This window comes from Lissotriton vulgaris, chromosome 9, assembly GCF_964263255.1.
Source record: "Lissotriton vulgaris chromosome 9, aLisVul1.2, whole genome shotgun sequence".
NCBI lineage: Eukaryota > Metazoa > Chordata > Amphibia > Caudata > Salamandridae > Lissotriton > Lissotriton vulgaris.
Genome location: NC_141697.1, coordinates 1,028,210,133 through 1,028,225,454, shown reverse-complemented (window position 1 = coordinate 1,028,225,454; position 15,322 = coordinate 1,028,210,133). Strand labels below are relative to the sequence as shown.

The 15,322-nt window shown below is 39.8% G+C and overlaps 1 protein-coding gene across 2 annotated transcripts in view; it reads right to left on the bottom strand.

The window, feature by feature from the left end:
• OGN (osteoglycin) overlaps positions 1-15,322 on the bottom strand; it is a 67,246-nt gene that overhangs the window by 34,386 nt on the left and 17,538 nt on the right. For both annotated transcript variants that reach the window (XM_086938939.1, XM_086938940.1), the window contains exon 3: positions 9,135-9,204. In XM_086938939.1, coding sequence (XP_086795065.1) covers positions 9,135-9,204 — 70 coding nt within the window. The remainder of the gene's footprint in view (positions 1-9,134; positions 9,205-15,322) is intronic.

The following is a 15,322-nucleotide window of genomic DNA, read 5'->3' as shown; positions in this document are numbered from 1 at the left end:
ATTTTAAACCGCAGGTGACAACGTAAACATCCAACGTATAAGCATACTTTAACATGTCCAAACCCAACTTACTTCTGGCTCTCTGTTGTTGTAGACACCGGTGGGGCAATCAAGAGGTTGGGCATGAGGTTCAGTTAGTTTCTTCTGTTGCAGTATCTTTTTGCTCAAATGTGGTTTATTTCCTTAAATCGTCGCCAGTGTAAAATCCAAGAATTGAATGATGACTTTTTATTTTCTGTGTTAGGATGTATGTTTATTCTTGGTAATCAAATAATCAAGTACAGCATTTAGACAAGGTAGTTATCCAGGTTCCAGTAAAGGTTAAGATAAATGCCCCACCGGGAGCAGTTGCCCTGCTGCTCAGCCTCCAAGGTAACTGACAGTACACTTAAAGATACACAGATCGAACTAATGATGACATCATAGAGACAGGGTGAGCAGCAGAGTACAAGAGACTAAGAAAGCACAAGATAGGGAGAAGAGCAGGGAGAAGCAGGATACAACACACCATTTTGTATTTTTGCCACAAATACGAAGCTCCCTACAAATGAGGGCATATTTACCGACAAACACCTAATTTTATCTTCAGCATGCCCAGAACTCTGAAATGTCATTATATTTCACTCTGGAGCCCTTGTTATTAATGATTAATCTCACTTCCAGTAGCATGTTGAGGTGGCTGTGAAGAAACATGTATGGCAGCCATTTTGTGGATATTTACTCGTCTTCCTAGCGCAGGCTTCTTTTCACTTCCATATTGTTGATTTGAAGTTGGCACGACTTATGCATTAATAACTTCTCTGCTTCGGTAATAAGGACTTCCTTTTTTCAATTTTTTAAGTAATATTGATACAGATGTTGGACTGACTTTCTTCTTCACGTTTTTTTTCTCCATGTGATTTTTACTCCATTCCGTTCAGTCTTAAGCATATTTGTATCCAGAAGTGGTGTTCAGCTCTTGCTTTATGGGCAGAACAAAGGCAATTCATCCTGCGCCTTCTAAGCCAAAGCATATTTTTGCCAAAATGTCAAAGATTTTCACACAAAGTTAGAAGATTCTCTATTATCTCCACCTCAGAGTTTGAAGATAACAATGGATCCTTCACCTAAAGCCCCAGGGAAATTCATCACAAAACGCCTAAAAAAAAGACCCTCCCTCTCCACCTAAATCCGTCTGGCATGTGTCTATGGATTTGTTGCTGGAGGAAATTAGGGCCCTTTGACCCTTTATGGAAGAGGCCAATACCAAATTGCAAATCCTAACGAATAATTGGTCTCAACTTGATACAAGAGTCTCTGTAGTTGAACATAGTGTTTCCTCCTTAAAAGAAACCTGTGTTATTGTTTCTCAACTTCACTCCCAAGTCTCTGTGCTCCAGCGACAGGTTGAGGACCTTGAAAACCGTAATAGACAAAATAACCTACATATTTACGGCCTGGGAGAGGGACTTGAAGGATCAGATTCCCTTACCTTTTTTGAATCTTTCCTCCCCAAATTACTTCATATGCCAGAGGGAACTGTACTTCACCTGAGCTTCACCTTCACAAAGACCAAGAGGAGTCATCTTATAATTCCTAGAATACACAGGTTTGTTACAAGTTTTGTCAGCGGTCAAATCTTCTCAACTAATTACTTGGTCGGACTCAACTTTATTTTTCGCACAGGATTATGCTAATGCTACTGCTAACATATGTAAGGCTTTTCTTAATATGAGAGCGTATCTTCGTTCGATGGGTGCCCGCTATGGCCTTTTTCACCCCTGTCTTTTTAAGGTCACGTACAACAACATACAAAGACCCCCTGTGGCCACAAAATTTCATAAACTCATGCAAAATGGATGTTATGGACTCCTCTTGGCCTTCATCTTCATTCAATGTTTGACTCTGTATTTTTTCCTTACAGGATGTTCAGATTTTGTTCTCTTCTTTGCAATATTTCTCCATTCAAGAAGTGATCTTCTTTGGATTTCGAAAAGCTTATTGTTCTAATCTAGGTTTCATTTATGTCAACTTGCTCAATGTGTGTTCATGGTTTTTCTCATTCTTGTGCATTCTAATAATTATCTTAATACTTGTTATTCTTCACCTCCACAGATTTTCTACCCTCATAGCGTGGTCTTCCCCTGGTCCTCCGTTTGGTTCCCCTGGATGTATTGTCTGTTCCATGTTGTTCCACCCCCTCCCCTGTGTCTCCCTGAATCTTCTTTATGTAGGTATGTTATCCTCCTGCATTCCTTTTTTATTTTTATTTTTATTTTTCACTCTTTTTTCCTATCCAAATACTTCTCCTATTCTCTTTTCAGGTGTCTTTGATATCTTTACTTCCTATTTCTTTCTTCATCACGTTTCTTCTCTTTTTTTCAGCTGTTCTCATTATTGACACTGTCATCCTCCAGCTCTTTTCCTCAAATATTTTGGTCAATACTCACTCAGTCCCTCTTATTCTTCTTTTTATTCAAACTTACAGCTATGTGTTTATTAATTCCAATGTTTTTTCTTATCACCTTTACTGTTCGTTTATATTACTTTCTACATCTCTATCTCTTCCTCTTAAAGTTAATGCGATTATATATGATATTCTTTTTCTCCTATATTTTCTATTACTGCTTCATTGAATTTGATTATTATTGTTCAGTTTTTTCATTTGTTACTCCTTCTGATATGTTATGCTGTTGAAATTAGTATCTTATAACATTAGGGGATTACATTCTCCCATCAAAAGACACAGGGTCTTAACCACCTGGCTAAATTAGATCTGGATATAGTGTTTCTTCAAAAGACTCATTTTACGGAGGTTGAATCATTAAAATTAAAAAAGGGATGGGTAGGGGAAATCTTCTCCCAAGGTGACGGTAAACGCAATGGAGTCATGATACTTTGTTGTAAAGTGCTCCCTGTTAAATATATTTCACAAGAATCTGATACAGAAGGTCGCTGGCTTAGTGTTAAACTACTGTTGAGAGGTGCTCCAGTCTCTTTTTTTAACGTCTATGCTCCCACTGGTGGTGACTCATCTTTTTGGTCCTCATTAGATAGGCAAATCACTCTTTGTATTGAAGATAATTTTATATTAGCGGGTGACTGCAACAAGATTTTCGACCCATTTATATATCGAAATTCCAAAGTTTCCTTCATCCCTAATAAATTGCACAAATCTTTTATCCATGCTATTAACATAAACTCCTAGATGCATGGAGATTATGTAATCCTGTCACGAGAGAATACACTTTTTATTCCCCTGTTCACCATACCCAATCACAAATTGATTATTTTTTTGTATCCCATAATATATCACAAGCACTTATAAATGCGGAAAAAGGTCCCATATTATTATCGGACGACGGCCCTATCTCAATTAGCCTTGGCATATTACCCAAGGTCAATGCTCCCAAAAGATAGCGTTTGAATAATACTCTTCTTTTGGATACAGCATTTACCTCTTCCTTCACCACCTTCTTTAATGATTATTTTTCAATAAACCAAAATGAGCCTTCAAGGCCTCAGTGAGGGACTTTATCATAAACTATTTTGCCAAAAAATGGAATATTGCACGCAAACGTACTCATACTCCTTTTCAAGATATAAAGAGACTGGAGCACTCATACTACACATCTAATTCAAAAACGTCCTAAATGCTCTCATAAAAGCAAAATTGCAGTTTAATAAAGAATCAACAGATAATGCCTCATTATATCTATTGAAATCTAGTGTGAAATTTTATGGAGGTAATAAGAAAGCAGGGAACATTTTGGCTAACTATTTAAAAACTAGGAATAACAATATAAACATTGAGTCTATGTATGATGAACATTCTGTTTTAAAATTTAAAGATGCAGAAATTTTGAATGAATTTTCTCTGTTTTATAAGTCACTATATTCCTCTGAAACAAACCCCACAGATCTTTTGTTGTCGCAATTTTTTTCCACCATACAAGAACCACAGCAGACTCCTCCTAACTTATCCTTCCTGGAATCTGACATAACACAACAGGAACTCTTGGATGCTCTCCAACACCTCAAAAAAGACAAGGTACCTGGGCCAGATGGCTTCACTGTTGAAGTCTTTCTTCATTTTTCTAAATTATTATCACCCAAACTGCACTTCCTGATCAATTCTTTTTGCTCATTGGAAAATTCTGTTGACTCTTTTTCAGAAGCGCACATATACCTCATACCTAAAGAAGGCAAAGACCCAAAGTATTGTAAAAATTACAGACCCATCTCTCTTGGGAACTTCCATTATAAAAAAAATTCCAAAGCATTGGCCCTTCGTTTAGATTCATATTTACCAAGTATACTAGGTAAGGAGAAATCTGGCTATGTCAAGGGATGAGTCATCACAGACAACACTCAACTTTTTTTCAATATCTTATCCAAAGCTTCACATCTAAAGCACTCCCCTGAAGCAATAGCATTAGACGCGGAAACAGTGTTTGATAGAGTTGAATGGCATTACCTATTTTATACCCTTAGATGGGTTGGTTTTGGCCCTAAATTTATATCCCTAATCTCCCTCCTTTATTCTAATCCTCGTGCTGCTCTATGCGCCAATGGTCTAATATCTCAATTTTTTATCTTGGCAAAGGAATGCGCCCTTTATCCTCTTTTCTTTTCAATTTGTCTCAAACATTTTATTTCACAAATCCGTTAAAATCCACACATATATGGTTTTGAAACACCACATCTCACATTAAACTTGCAGCATACGCTGATGATATTTTGCTTTTTATTTCAAAACCTAGTGATTTGATCCCTGCTTTTTTAGCAGAGGTAAAATCTTTCTCCTTAATCTCTGGTTACAAATTAAATAGTGACAAGTGCACGATTCTACCCTTGACTAAATACACTTTTAAAGTAGATTTTACTCCAGCTAACTTCACATGGAGTTCCAATCATATTTAATATTTGGGGTTACATTTTATGCCTACAATCCCTGGCACAGTGACGTTATGCATGAACAAATGTATTCAGAAAATTTCGGAGCTTACAACTAAATAGCACCCCCTTTACCTGTCTTGGTGGGGTCGTCTGCACAGTATAAATGTGATGCTTTCCCCTTCAGTTTTATACACCATTCCAACATTCCAGTCTCTATTTCTGCTAAATTATTTAGAACCGTTAATTCCATACTATCCTCCTTTTTATGGAGTAATAAGAACCCCCGTATATCTATCTCAAAACAAATTCGCCCTACAGATGAAGGGGGGGGTTAATTTCCCCATTTTTCTGCTTATCAAAAAGCATTTCTTTTATGTAAAGCTTCATATTGGTTGCTGGAATCTACTGCAGAGTATCCTTTATGGACATTAGTTGGGAACTCGTTTTTATCTCCTTTTTCTTTTCAAGCATACCTTTCCTTTTCTCGTAAACCCCAAGTCCTTTCCACCCCTTTATTTAAGCTTACTTCTAAACTCCTTGGAGCACTTTACCCATAAGACTCTCAATTCCTTTCTTAGCTCAACTATATGGCACAATAAAACTTTGTTAATACGGAATAAACCCTTTTATTGGAAAACTTGGAGGCAAAAAGGTTTAATATGGGTCCACCAATTATTCTCACATACAGAATGTATTTCCTTTTCCTCACTTAGGCAATTATGTGGTTTGCCCTCCTCTCTCAATTCTAAATATTACACTCTTAAGAAAGCTGTGCTGGATGCATGCACTCAATATGCCTGTACATCTTCTAATGTTCATACTTTCCACTTGTCTAAAGACTTGTCCACTCTGTACTCTGCTACACACCTTACCTAAAGCCTCTACCATATATCATTTTTAACAATCCACTGACAACATCAGGCAAAAATCGAAAATAGAGACTGCTTGGGAGCAGGATTTTTATGCATCTTGGTCTTTATCTATGTGGAGCAACATTTGGACCAAGAAACGTAAGTCCTCAAGAGCAGCTAGTTCAACGCAAACGTTGTTTTATGTTTATAACAGGCTTTTATTATCACCGAATACCTTAAGTAAAAGATTTCCCAAAGTACCGGATAGCTGTTAGACATTAACGTCTCCAAATGCTGATTTCTTCCATATGTTATTTTCCTGTTCGCTAATGCACAATTTTTGAAAATGCCTATGGTCCCAAATTAATTAAATTTTTGGTACCAACATTTGTTTTTCCGTTATTCATGTCTTTTTAAGGAGTCTCTCATCTATTTGGAGCAATTTTACATTCAATGTCAAAATTATCGATTTGTTAATAGTGGTTGCTTTTCAGCAAATAACTAGGAATTGGAAAGGTTTCACAAAAATGTCTTATAAAGCTTGAAGGTACGATATTTGCCATAATCATAGGTTAGACACTTTCCTCGCTTATCCTATACACATGGCTACGAAACGTGTTCAGTTATGGTCACCTATTACAATGTACTTTGATGCATGTACCAAGCAATCCTCCTTGTTGCAACCCTCCCAACAAGAAGTACTTCAACCCCCTTGAAATCTCCAGATGTTCCTCAGTTTTCTACTTGAATATTCATTATATTATTCTTTGTCATTTCATTGTTATTGTTTCTTCTTACTAATCCAATTCATATATTTTTGTTGTTGTGATGTAATGACTCATGACTAATTTTATATATTGGATATTGACACCTTTCTTCTTTCAATAAACTTCCTTTGAACTAAAGTGCACTATTGTGGGCTGTTGGTTGACTGGTGCTGAGTATTTTACAGTAGTTCATTTATATAGCATGTCGTATCCTTGATGATGTACTGAAACAATTAGTGGACTGGTAGCATGCTTCCCCAGGGTCTGTGGTTGGATGGCAGGATGCTGGATTGCACTATGGTATTTGTAGGCAGTGTTTTGTTGTTGTGTGTGATGACCAGGGTGGTGCATTTACCTTGCTATCAGTCACAGGAGAGAATTCTTAAGCTTTATATTATTCTTCTGTCTGTTTGGAAGAGTTTATGGTATGAATGTGGCCTCCCTGAGAAGTATTTTGGAAGTAGATTGAGAGATAATGTCACAAGTGATTGTGCCTGCCATCACTGTCCAGGGAATAGGCTCAGTTTCATTAGGTGGAATGGTCCAGAATCATCTGATAACCAAATTTTCATTGTGTGGGTGATTTATTTATGTTTATTTGAAAAGTTTTATAGAGTGCAAACGTGAACCTCGCGGGTATCAGACCACTTTACAAGCAAATCAAAGCACAAACATATAGATCTGTCAAACATGGTTTGTATGCATATATCAAAGAGAAAAAGTTTATTCAAACAGGAAAAAAGATGTATTCTTATTTCAGGGGGTGGGCAGTTCCAAATATGAGGGGCAATGCAGAGATGGCTCTATTGTAGGTTTGCCTCCTCAAGACTCTCTGTGGTTTTAGCAGTAAGGTGCTGGAGCTTTTAGAGGATCTTGAGCCACCTGCAAGTTCAAGCTTCTTAGCAAGATAGTTCGGGGTATTGAAGTTTTAAGCTTTGAGTCATGCATGAAGAAAGTTTCAGTTGAATTCTTGCTTCATAGGTGAGCCAGTTGGGGGAGTTCAGGTCAGGAGAAATGTGATTGTTCCTTTTTGATCCTGTGATGAGTCTTGCATCTGAGTTAAGAGAAGCCCTTAACGGGGCTGTTGTGAATCTGGACAGGCCAGACAGGGCAGCGCTTCCATATTCCAATCTGGGAATCACGAGGGCTTGCACGGCAGACTTGAGGTCTTTTTGGGGGAGCAAGGATTTTAGTTTTTTTAATATGTTCATATGGAGCTTTGCTCCTTTGGTAGTGGCACTAAAATACTAATTTGCTTCTGCATGTTGAGGTTTTTCGTTAAGAATAATTTCTAGTGATCTTGCTGAATCAATTGCTTCATCCATTCAATGACAGTGTGTAGCTGATTCGAAGGGGCGATTTAGAGGAACTCAGTTTTTGGAGAGTTAAGTTTGAGGTGGTTGTAAGACAGCCAATTTTGGGTATTTTAAAGAATAGGATTGAGGGATCGAATGTCTTCAGCAGAGGAGACTTTCAGATATTGTCGGATATCATCAGCATACAAATGATAGTTGATGTTCGATGCACTTAGGATTTCTGTTAGTGGCTCCATGAATAGATTAAAGAGGATTTGTGTATGTTTATTTGTTGGAGTGTTCCAACTTCATCGGTTAAGTCTTTACCTCCTTCCTGAACTTATATGTTTCTTGTTTTACCCAGAAATCAAAACTTTGCTGTTTGCATGGATAAAGAGGGTGCACTGACGCATTTATTCTCATAGGGGTAATGCTTTGCCAAGGTTCTATTTTTGAGCAAAGGGATCTATTCTGTAAATATCGTTAAAACTATACAAGCCTAAAGGTTGGGCTGTTGCAGTGGATTGCCAGGGGAACAATATAAAGTGAGTTGAGGGCGTAGTGTTTACCAACAAGAAACCAGTGATGCAATTCGAGCACTGGTGTGATGGGTTTCTTCGGGCTAAAATGTAGGAGCTGCCTTTGTGCTGCACTTTGGATCTTGTAGGTTTCATAGAAGAGCATGCTGGATAAGTACAGGTCCCTGTGATTGGTGGTACAATGATGCCATAATGCTATGATATGGGCCAGGAAGAACATCAAGAAGTGGTAGGCTAAGGTTATGTGCTAAGACAGTGTCTTTTAATTCATTTAGTTTTTATAGAGTTCACCTGCTTCAGAACAATTTCCACAGAATTGAAGAGACCAGGAAGAAGGCGAAAGGTAATTAGGACTTGAAGGGACATCGTTTCACAACCATATGCAGTGTTGACAAAGAGGCTTTTTAGCTGGTACTTCTTGGTGTTTGGTAAACTGTGGAGGTGGAGAGGGAGGGATCTCCATAATATAAACTTTTGTGCACAGGGAAAGATTGTTCCCATGGATGTTTTAGTTCGAAGATGAAGATATTAGCCTTACTTTATGCAATCTATCTAATACAATCCCAGAGAAGCATTGATTAAAAGTGGAATGCAGTCATCTGTTTACTTTTTTCCATTCATAGTATATCAAAAACATACTGCGGCAAACAATGGCTTTCGCGGAGTCTTCTAATCGTTAATTGAATTATTACCATCTTTTGCGTGCATTCTTTTTGTGTAATACCATCATGCATTTACCATCTTTTGCGTGCATTCTTTTTATGTAATACCATCATGCATTTACCAATTCCTACCATTGCTTACCTGCATCTTGTGTTGATGGCAAGTCTGTGGTAGCCTCATCCATCTGGGGACGAATCAAAGCACCTTTGCCCTTACAAAACAAAAAGTTATGCCAAAGTGAAAAGTGGATCTGTAACATGATCAGATATTCCACCTCATAATAGGATGCTACTGTGACTGACTCGTACATTGTGTGCAACCCCTGCTATGGCTTTAAGTGAAATATTGTTTGTCTTGGATGGGAGTTTACATTGTATGACATCCTTGCTCTCTTTTAGGTAGAAGCTACTTTGCTGAAATATTACTCTCCTATCCCATCCTCTTGTAGAATTCATTACTAAGCTTTGCAATTCATTAATAAGCAAGCATTTGCAAATCCAATAGGTCTGGCTTTGGCAAGAAGTACAATGGGTATTTTTTTGTTAATTGGAAGCTTATACCACAAAAATATTTGACACATTTAAAAAACAAAATAATCATCTGATAAAGTTTTAGTAGGTGAATACAGATGCTTCTTAGCATGCTGGTGTGTTTAGAACAGGTTTAGAAATACTTCAAAAAACTATTTGGAGACACTTTATGTGAAATATGTGTCTCATTTCTGCAAAGAAAGGGTACTACTAGTTTTGAATTACTGTAACCCAAAGGCAGCATTGTTTAAACAGACAAGGATGACTAAACAAAAATAGAGAATGGAAAAAAATAAGCATTGCCAAAGTAAAGTATTTGCCTACAAGTCATGGCGCTGAAGCGCTCTTTTTCTTAGGTGGATGAGCACATGTGGCCAGACAAAATATGGTCAGTCACAGTGCAAAAAAAGGTTAAGTGTTACTGCACACCTAGTTTTATGTGGTAAACCTCAATGTTATCTGTACTCCGTGGTTAAATATGTACGCGTGCTGCCGTGGTGTGGAGTGAGTAGACCCCTGTATGAAACATATCAGATATTTGCTTTGTTGAAATTGTTGATCATGTTTATCACTTCTTTTTGTGAATGTACAATAATTACATTGCTTTGCTGAAATTATCATATATATAATGAACTAAGCTTTGAATGACAATTGAGTCCATTTGGTTTATTGTTTAAACATTGTAAAAAAACTGGGAGACAACAGGTAGTTGTCCTTTAAGCTGTGCACCTTGTTCAGACTCTGGTAGTCCAGTGCCTCCTTTATATTACAGTCACAGTGCAAGACAGAATGCAAAAGGTAGAAGAGAATAGAGTTACTGAGATTTCTGAGCGCATACAGTGAGGGTGTTTATGAACGCTCTAAAGCAAGGGTACTCACAAACTTTCTCTTTTGGGGGCCAAATTTACAATGTGGTTTGTGGCCGAGGGCCACACCAGTGGGGGCGGGGTCAGTGAGGTGGGCAGGGCTAGAGCAAAAAAAAAATGTGACCATAAGGTTGAAGACGGGCCTCTGCAGCAGACACATTCGTCCACTGAGCCACCAGACTCGGCATACACACATCTATCTATCTATCTATCTATCTATCTATCTATCTATCTATCTATCTATCTATCTATCTATCTATCTATCTATCTATCTATCTATCTATCTATCTTTCTCGCTCTCTCTCTCTCTCTCTCTAACTCTCTCACTCTCTCTCTAGCTAACACTCTCTCTCTCTGTCTCTCTCTTTCTCTTTATCTCTCTCTCTGTCTTTCTTTCTATCTCTCTCTATCTCTGTCTGTCTCTGGACTGACTGTCATCTGTCTCCATTTGTTTCTGTCTCTATCTGTCTCTGTCTGTCTCTATCTGTCTCTCTGTCTCTATCTCTATCTGCCTCTCTCTCTCTGTCTCTATCTGTCTGTCTCTCTTTGTCCCTATTTGTCTCTGTCTGTCACTATCTGTCTGTCTCTATCTGTCTCTGCCTCTCTCTGTCTCTCTCTCTACCTGTCTCTATCTATGTCTTTATCTGTCTATGCCTCTGTCTGTCTCTGTCTCTATCTGTTTGTCTCTATCTTTCTCTCTGTGTCTGTCTCCAACTCTCTCTGTCTGTGTCTGTCTCTATCTGTCTCTGTCTCTGTCTCTGTCCCCATCTGTCTCTGTCCCTATTTGATTCTATCTGTCTCTGTCGGTCTCTATCTGTCTCTATCTCTCTATATCTGTCTCTGTCTCTATCTGTCTGTATCAATCTGTCTCTATCTCTATCTGTCTCCATCTGTCTCTGTCTGCATCTGTCTCTGTCTCCATCTGTCTCTCTCTGTCTGTCTGTCTGTCTCTGTCTGTCTGTCTCTCTCTGTCTGTCTGTCTCTGTCTCTATCTCTCTCTCTATGTCTATGTCTGTCTCTATCTGTCTCTGTCTCTTTTTGTCTCTGTCTGTCTCTATCTGTATTTGTATCTATATGTCTCTATCTATCTCTAGCTGTCTCTGTCTCTATCTGTTTTTGTCTCTGTCATCTGTTTCTGTCTCTATCTGCATCTGTCTCTGCCTTTTTGGAAGCTTTCCAATGGTACCTTGAGGTCGCAGAGGCCAGCAGTAAACACAGAAGATGGCTGCAAGAGCATATATTGTGAATACCTTCTTAATACGCAATCACTACGTATGCTCCTGCGGTCATCTTCTGTGTTTACTGCTGGCCTCACTAGAAACGTAGACACAGCAAGGCAAGGTCCACAGGCCACCAATGAAGGTCTGACGAGCCGTAATATGAGTACCACAGCTCTAAAGGATGTGTTTGAGGGTTCTAAAGAATATAGAGACAAAGAAATAGTGTACATAGTTTACGTTTCCATTGTAGGCGATTAGAAAAAAACATAGTAGTAAAGCCAGACCCGTTAAAAGTGCGGCAGTTGTAGTGATGCACCTTACAAGACCCCAGCTGGCGGAAAAGTAGACTCCTCGTCAAGGAAAGAAACAGCCTTATAGAGTGAAGAAATTAAATGAGTTCCCAGATGGACATTGATACTATGTAGTCAGCTGTGGCTCATACCATAGTTCCCATGAAGATGATTTTGCCTTCGGGTCAGAAGAATGTGATTTTATGGCTTTTACATTCTGGAGCCCCTGGGAATTATGTGGCTATTGATTTTGTAAATCATTCCAAATTCTATTAATCAAGAAAAATATCCCTGTGGAGATTATGGCACTTGGTGGTTCTAGTCTATATTGAGGTCCAGTGAAGTTTTTTTATGCACATTATTTCTTTGATGTGGTTGGAAATCATTTTGGAAGCTTTCCAATGGTACCTTGAGGTCGCAGAGGCCAGCAGTAAACACAGAAGATGGCTGCAAGAGCATATATTGTGAATACCTTCTTAATACGCAATCACTACGTATGCTCCTGCGGTCATCTTCTGTGTTTACTGCTGGCCTCACTAGAAACGTAGACACAGCAAGGCAAGGTCAACAGGCCACCAATGAAGGTCTGACGAGCCGTAATATGAGTACCACAGCTCTAAAGGATGTGTTTGAGGGTTCTAAAGAATATAGAGACAAAGAAATAGTGTACATAGTTTACATTTCCATTGTAGGCGATTGGAAAAAAACATAGTAGTAAAGCCAGACCCTTTAAAAGTGCTGCAGTAGTAGTGATGCACCTTACAAGACCCCAGCTGGCGGAAAAGTAGACTCCTCGTCAAGGAAAGAAACAGCCTTATAGAGTGAAGAAATTAAATGAGTTCCCAGATGGACATTGATACTATGTAGTCAGCTGTGGCTCATACCATAGTTCCCATGAAGATGATTTTGCCTTCGGGTCAGAAGAATGTGATTTTATGGCTTTTACATTCTGGAGCCCCTGGGAATTATGTGGCTATTGATTTTGTAAATCATTCCAAATTCTATTAATCAAGAAAAATATCCCTGTGGAGATTATGGCACTTGGTGGTTCTAGTCTATATTGAGGTCCAGTGAAGTTTTTTTATGCACATTATTTCTTTGATGTGGTTGGAAATCATTTTGCAAAGATTTGTTTTTATTTGATTCCTCAGTTCACAGCAATCTTGGTTAACTTCTTATAGGGCCACAACAACAGTTTAATTGATTATTATCTGACTAGTTTTATGATTTCATGCATATCCAGAGAGTTGTCCTTTTGAAGTACTTATAAGACTGGGTATTTCACATAATCCTTTGTTGTGAAGAATATAGTGATGTTTTCAGTAAGGCAAAAGGTCATTTTTTTACCTCCACACAGATTGATTTGGAAACTGGTGGAGCATATAGTCAAGTGTATACACCCATTTAAACAGAAATGTAATTTCTTAGATAGTATTTAGGTAAACATTTGCCTAATGGGTTTATTGGGCCATCACAATTTTCTGGCTTCTTTTCTGTCATTTATTGTTCCCAATAAGGGGGTGGGTTGAGAACATATGTAGATCACTGACTCCTTAACTGAATCGCAGTGAAGAATCTTTACCCTTCTTCATTATTGTCTCTTCTGTTAGAGTAAATGCAAAATACAAAGGTATCACAAAGTTCGAATTGAAGGGAGCTTGCAATCTACTCCATGTCTGAGGGGGTGATGAGTGGCAAGTGGCATGCCACACTAAGGGCCCGATTATGATAGCGGGCAGTCGGAACACCGCCACAACGGTGGTCAGGAGACCATCCAACAAGCATTAGAATGCGACTGCCGAACTGGCGGTTGGAAAAGATCTCTTTAACACGGAGACTTGTGCTGCGGCCCAAGTGGTGGTGGTGTGTAGTGCAAAAAAACGATGGATTTAGGCCCAGATCTCTGTCCTGGGGTGAATGTATGACATTGTTCTGCATTCTGTCCATCAACTGTTGTTTTTGCATTTGTCACCCCGAGTGGGACGGGTATGCTCAGACGTGAGTCCCATGCTCTCCACACCACTGGAGTCAAGCTTTCCTGGCTGATGACGGCTGATAGCCAGAAACCGGTCCTAGGATGCTTGATTCCGGTCCAGGGAAGACATGGCTGGACAGTTCGGGCTGGACTGATCCCACGAGGCACAGGGTCAAGGCTGATTTGCATATAGTCAAGTCAAGTCAAAGAATTTATATAGCGCGCTACATACCCAGAGGGTCTCAAGGCGCTAGAGGAGGGGTGGGGAATTACTTGTCAAATATCCACGTTTTAAGTTGCTTTCTGAATGCTAGGTGGTTCTGGGTAAGGCGAAGGTAAGTGGGAAGTGAGTTCCAGGTTTTAGCTGCCAGGTAGGAGAAGGATCTGCCTCCCATGGTGGTTTTGTTGATGCGGGGTACAGTGGCAAGGGCTTGGTTGGATGATCGTAGCTGGCGGGAGGGCGTGTAGAAGGACAGTCGTGTGTTGAGGCATTCTGGTCCAATTTCGTAGAGTGCTTTGTGTGCGTGGGTTAGGAGCCGGAAAGTGATCCTCTTATTGACGGGAAGCCAGTGGAGGTTTTTCAGGTGAACTGGGGTGAACTGGGGTGGTGTCGAGTGCAAAAAAACAATGGATTTAGGCCCAGATCTCTGTACTGGGGTGAATGTATGACATTGTTCTGCATTCTGTCCATCAACTGTGGTTTTTGCATTTGTCACCCCGAATGGGACAGGTATGCTCAGACGTGAGTCCCGTGCTCTCCACACCACTGGAGTCAAGCTATCCTGGCTGATGACGGCTGATAGCCAGAAACCGGTCCTAGGATGCTTGATTCCGGTCCAGGGAAGACATGGTTTGGCAGTTCGGGCTAGACTTTTCCCATGAGGCACAGGGTCAAGGCTGATTTGCATATGGCCCTGTTTGAACTGGGATGGTGTGGAGTGCAAAGAAACGATGGATTTAGGCCAAGATCTCTGTACTGGGGTGAATGTATGACATTGTTCTGCATTCTGTCCATCAACTGTTGTTTTTGCATTTGTCACCCCAAGTATGACGGGTATGCTCAGACGTGAGTCCCGTGCTCTCCACACCACTGGAGTTAAGCTATCCTGGTTGATGACGGTTGATAGCCAGAAACCGGTCCTAGGATGCTTGATTCCGGTTCAGGGAATAAATGGCTTGGCAGTTCGAGCTGGACTGTTCCCATGAGTCACAGGGTCAAGGCTGATTTGCATATGGCCATGTCTGACTGGGGTGGTGTGGAGTGCAAAAAACGATAGATTGAGGCCCAGATCTCTGTACTGGGGTGAATGTATGACATTGTTCTGCATTCTGTCCATCAACTGTTGTTTTTGCATTTGTCACCCCGAGTGGGACGGGTATGCTCAGACGTGAGTCCCGTGCTGGCTGACTTGCATATGGCCATGTCTGAACTGGGGTGGTGTGGAGTG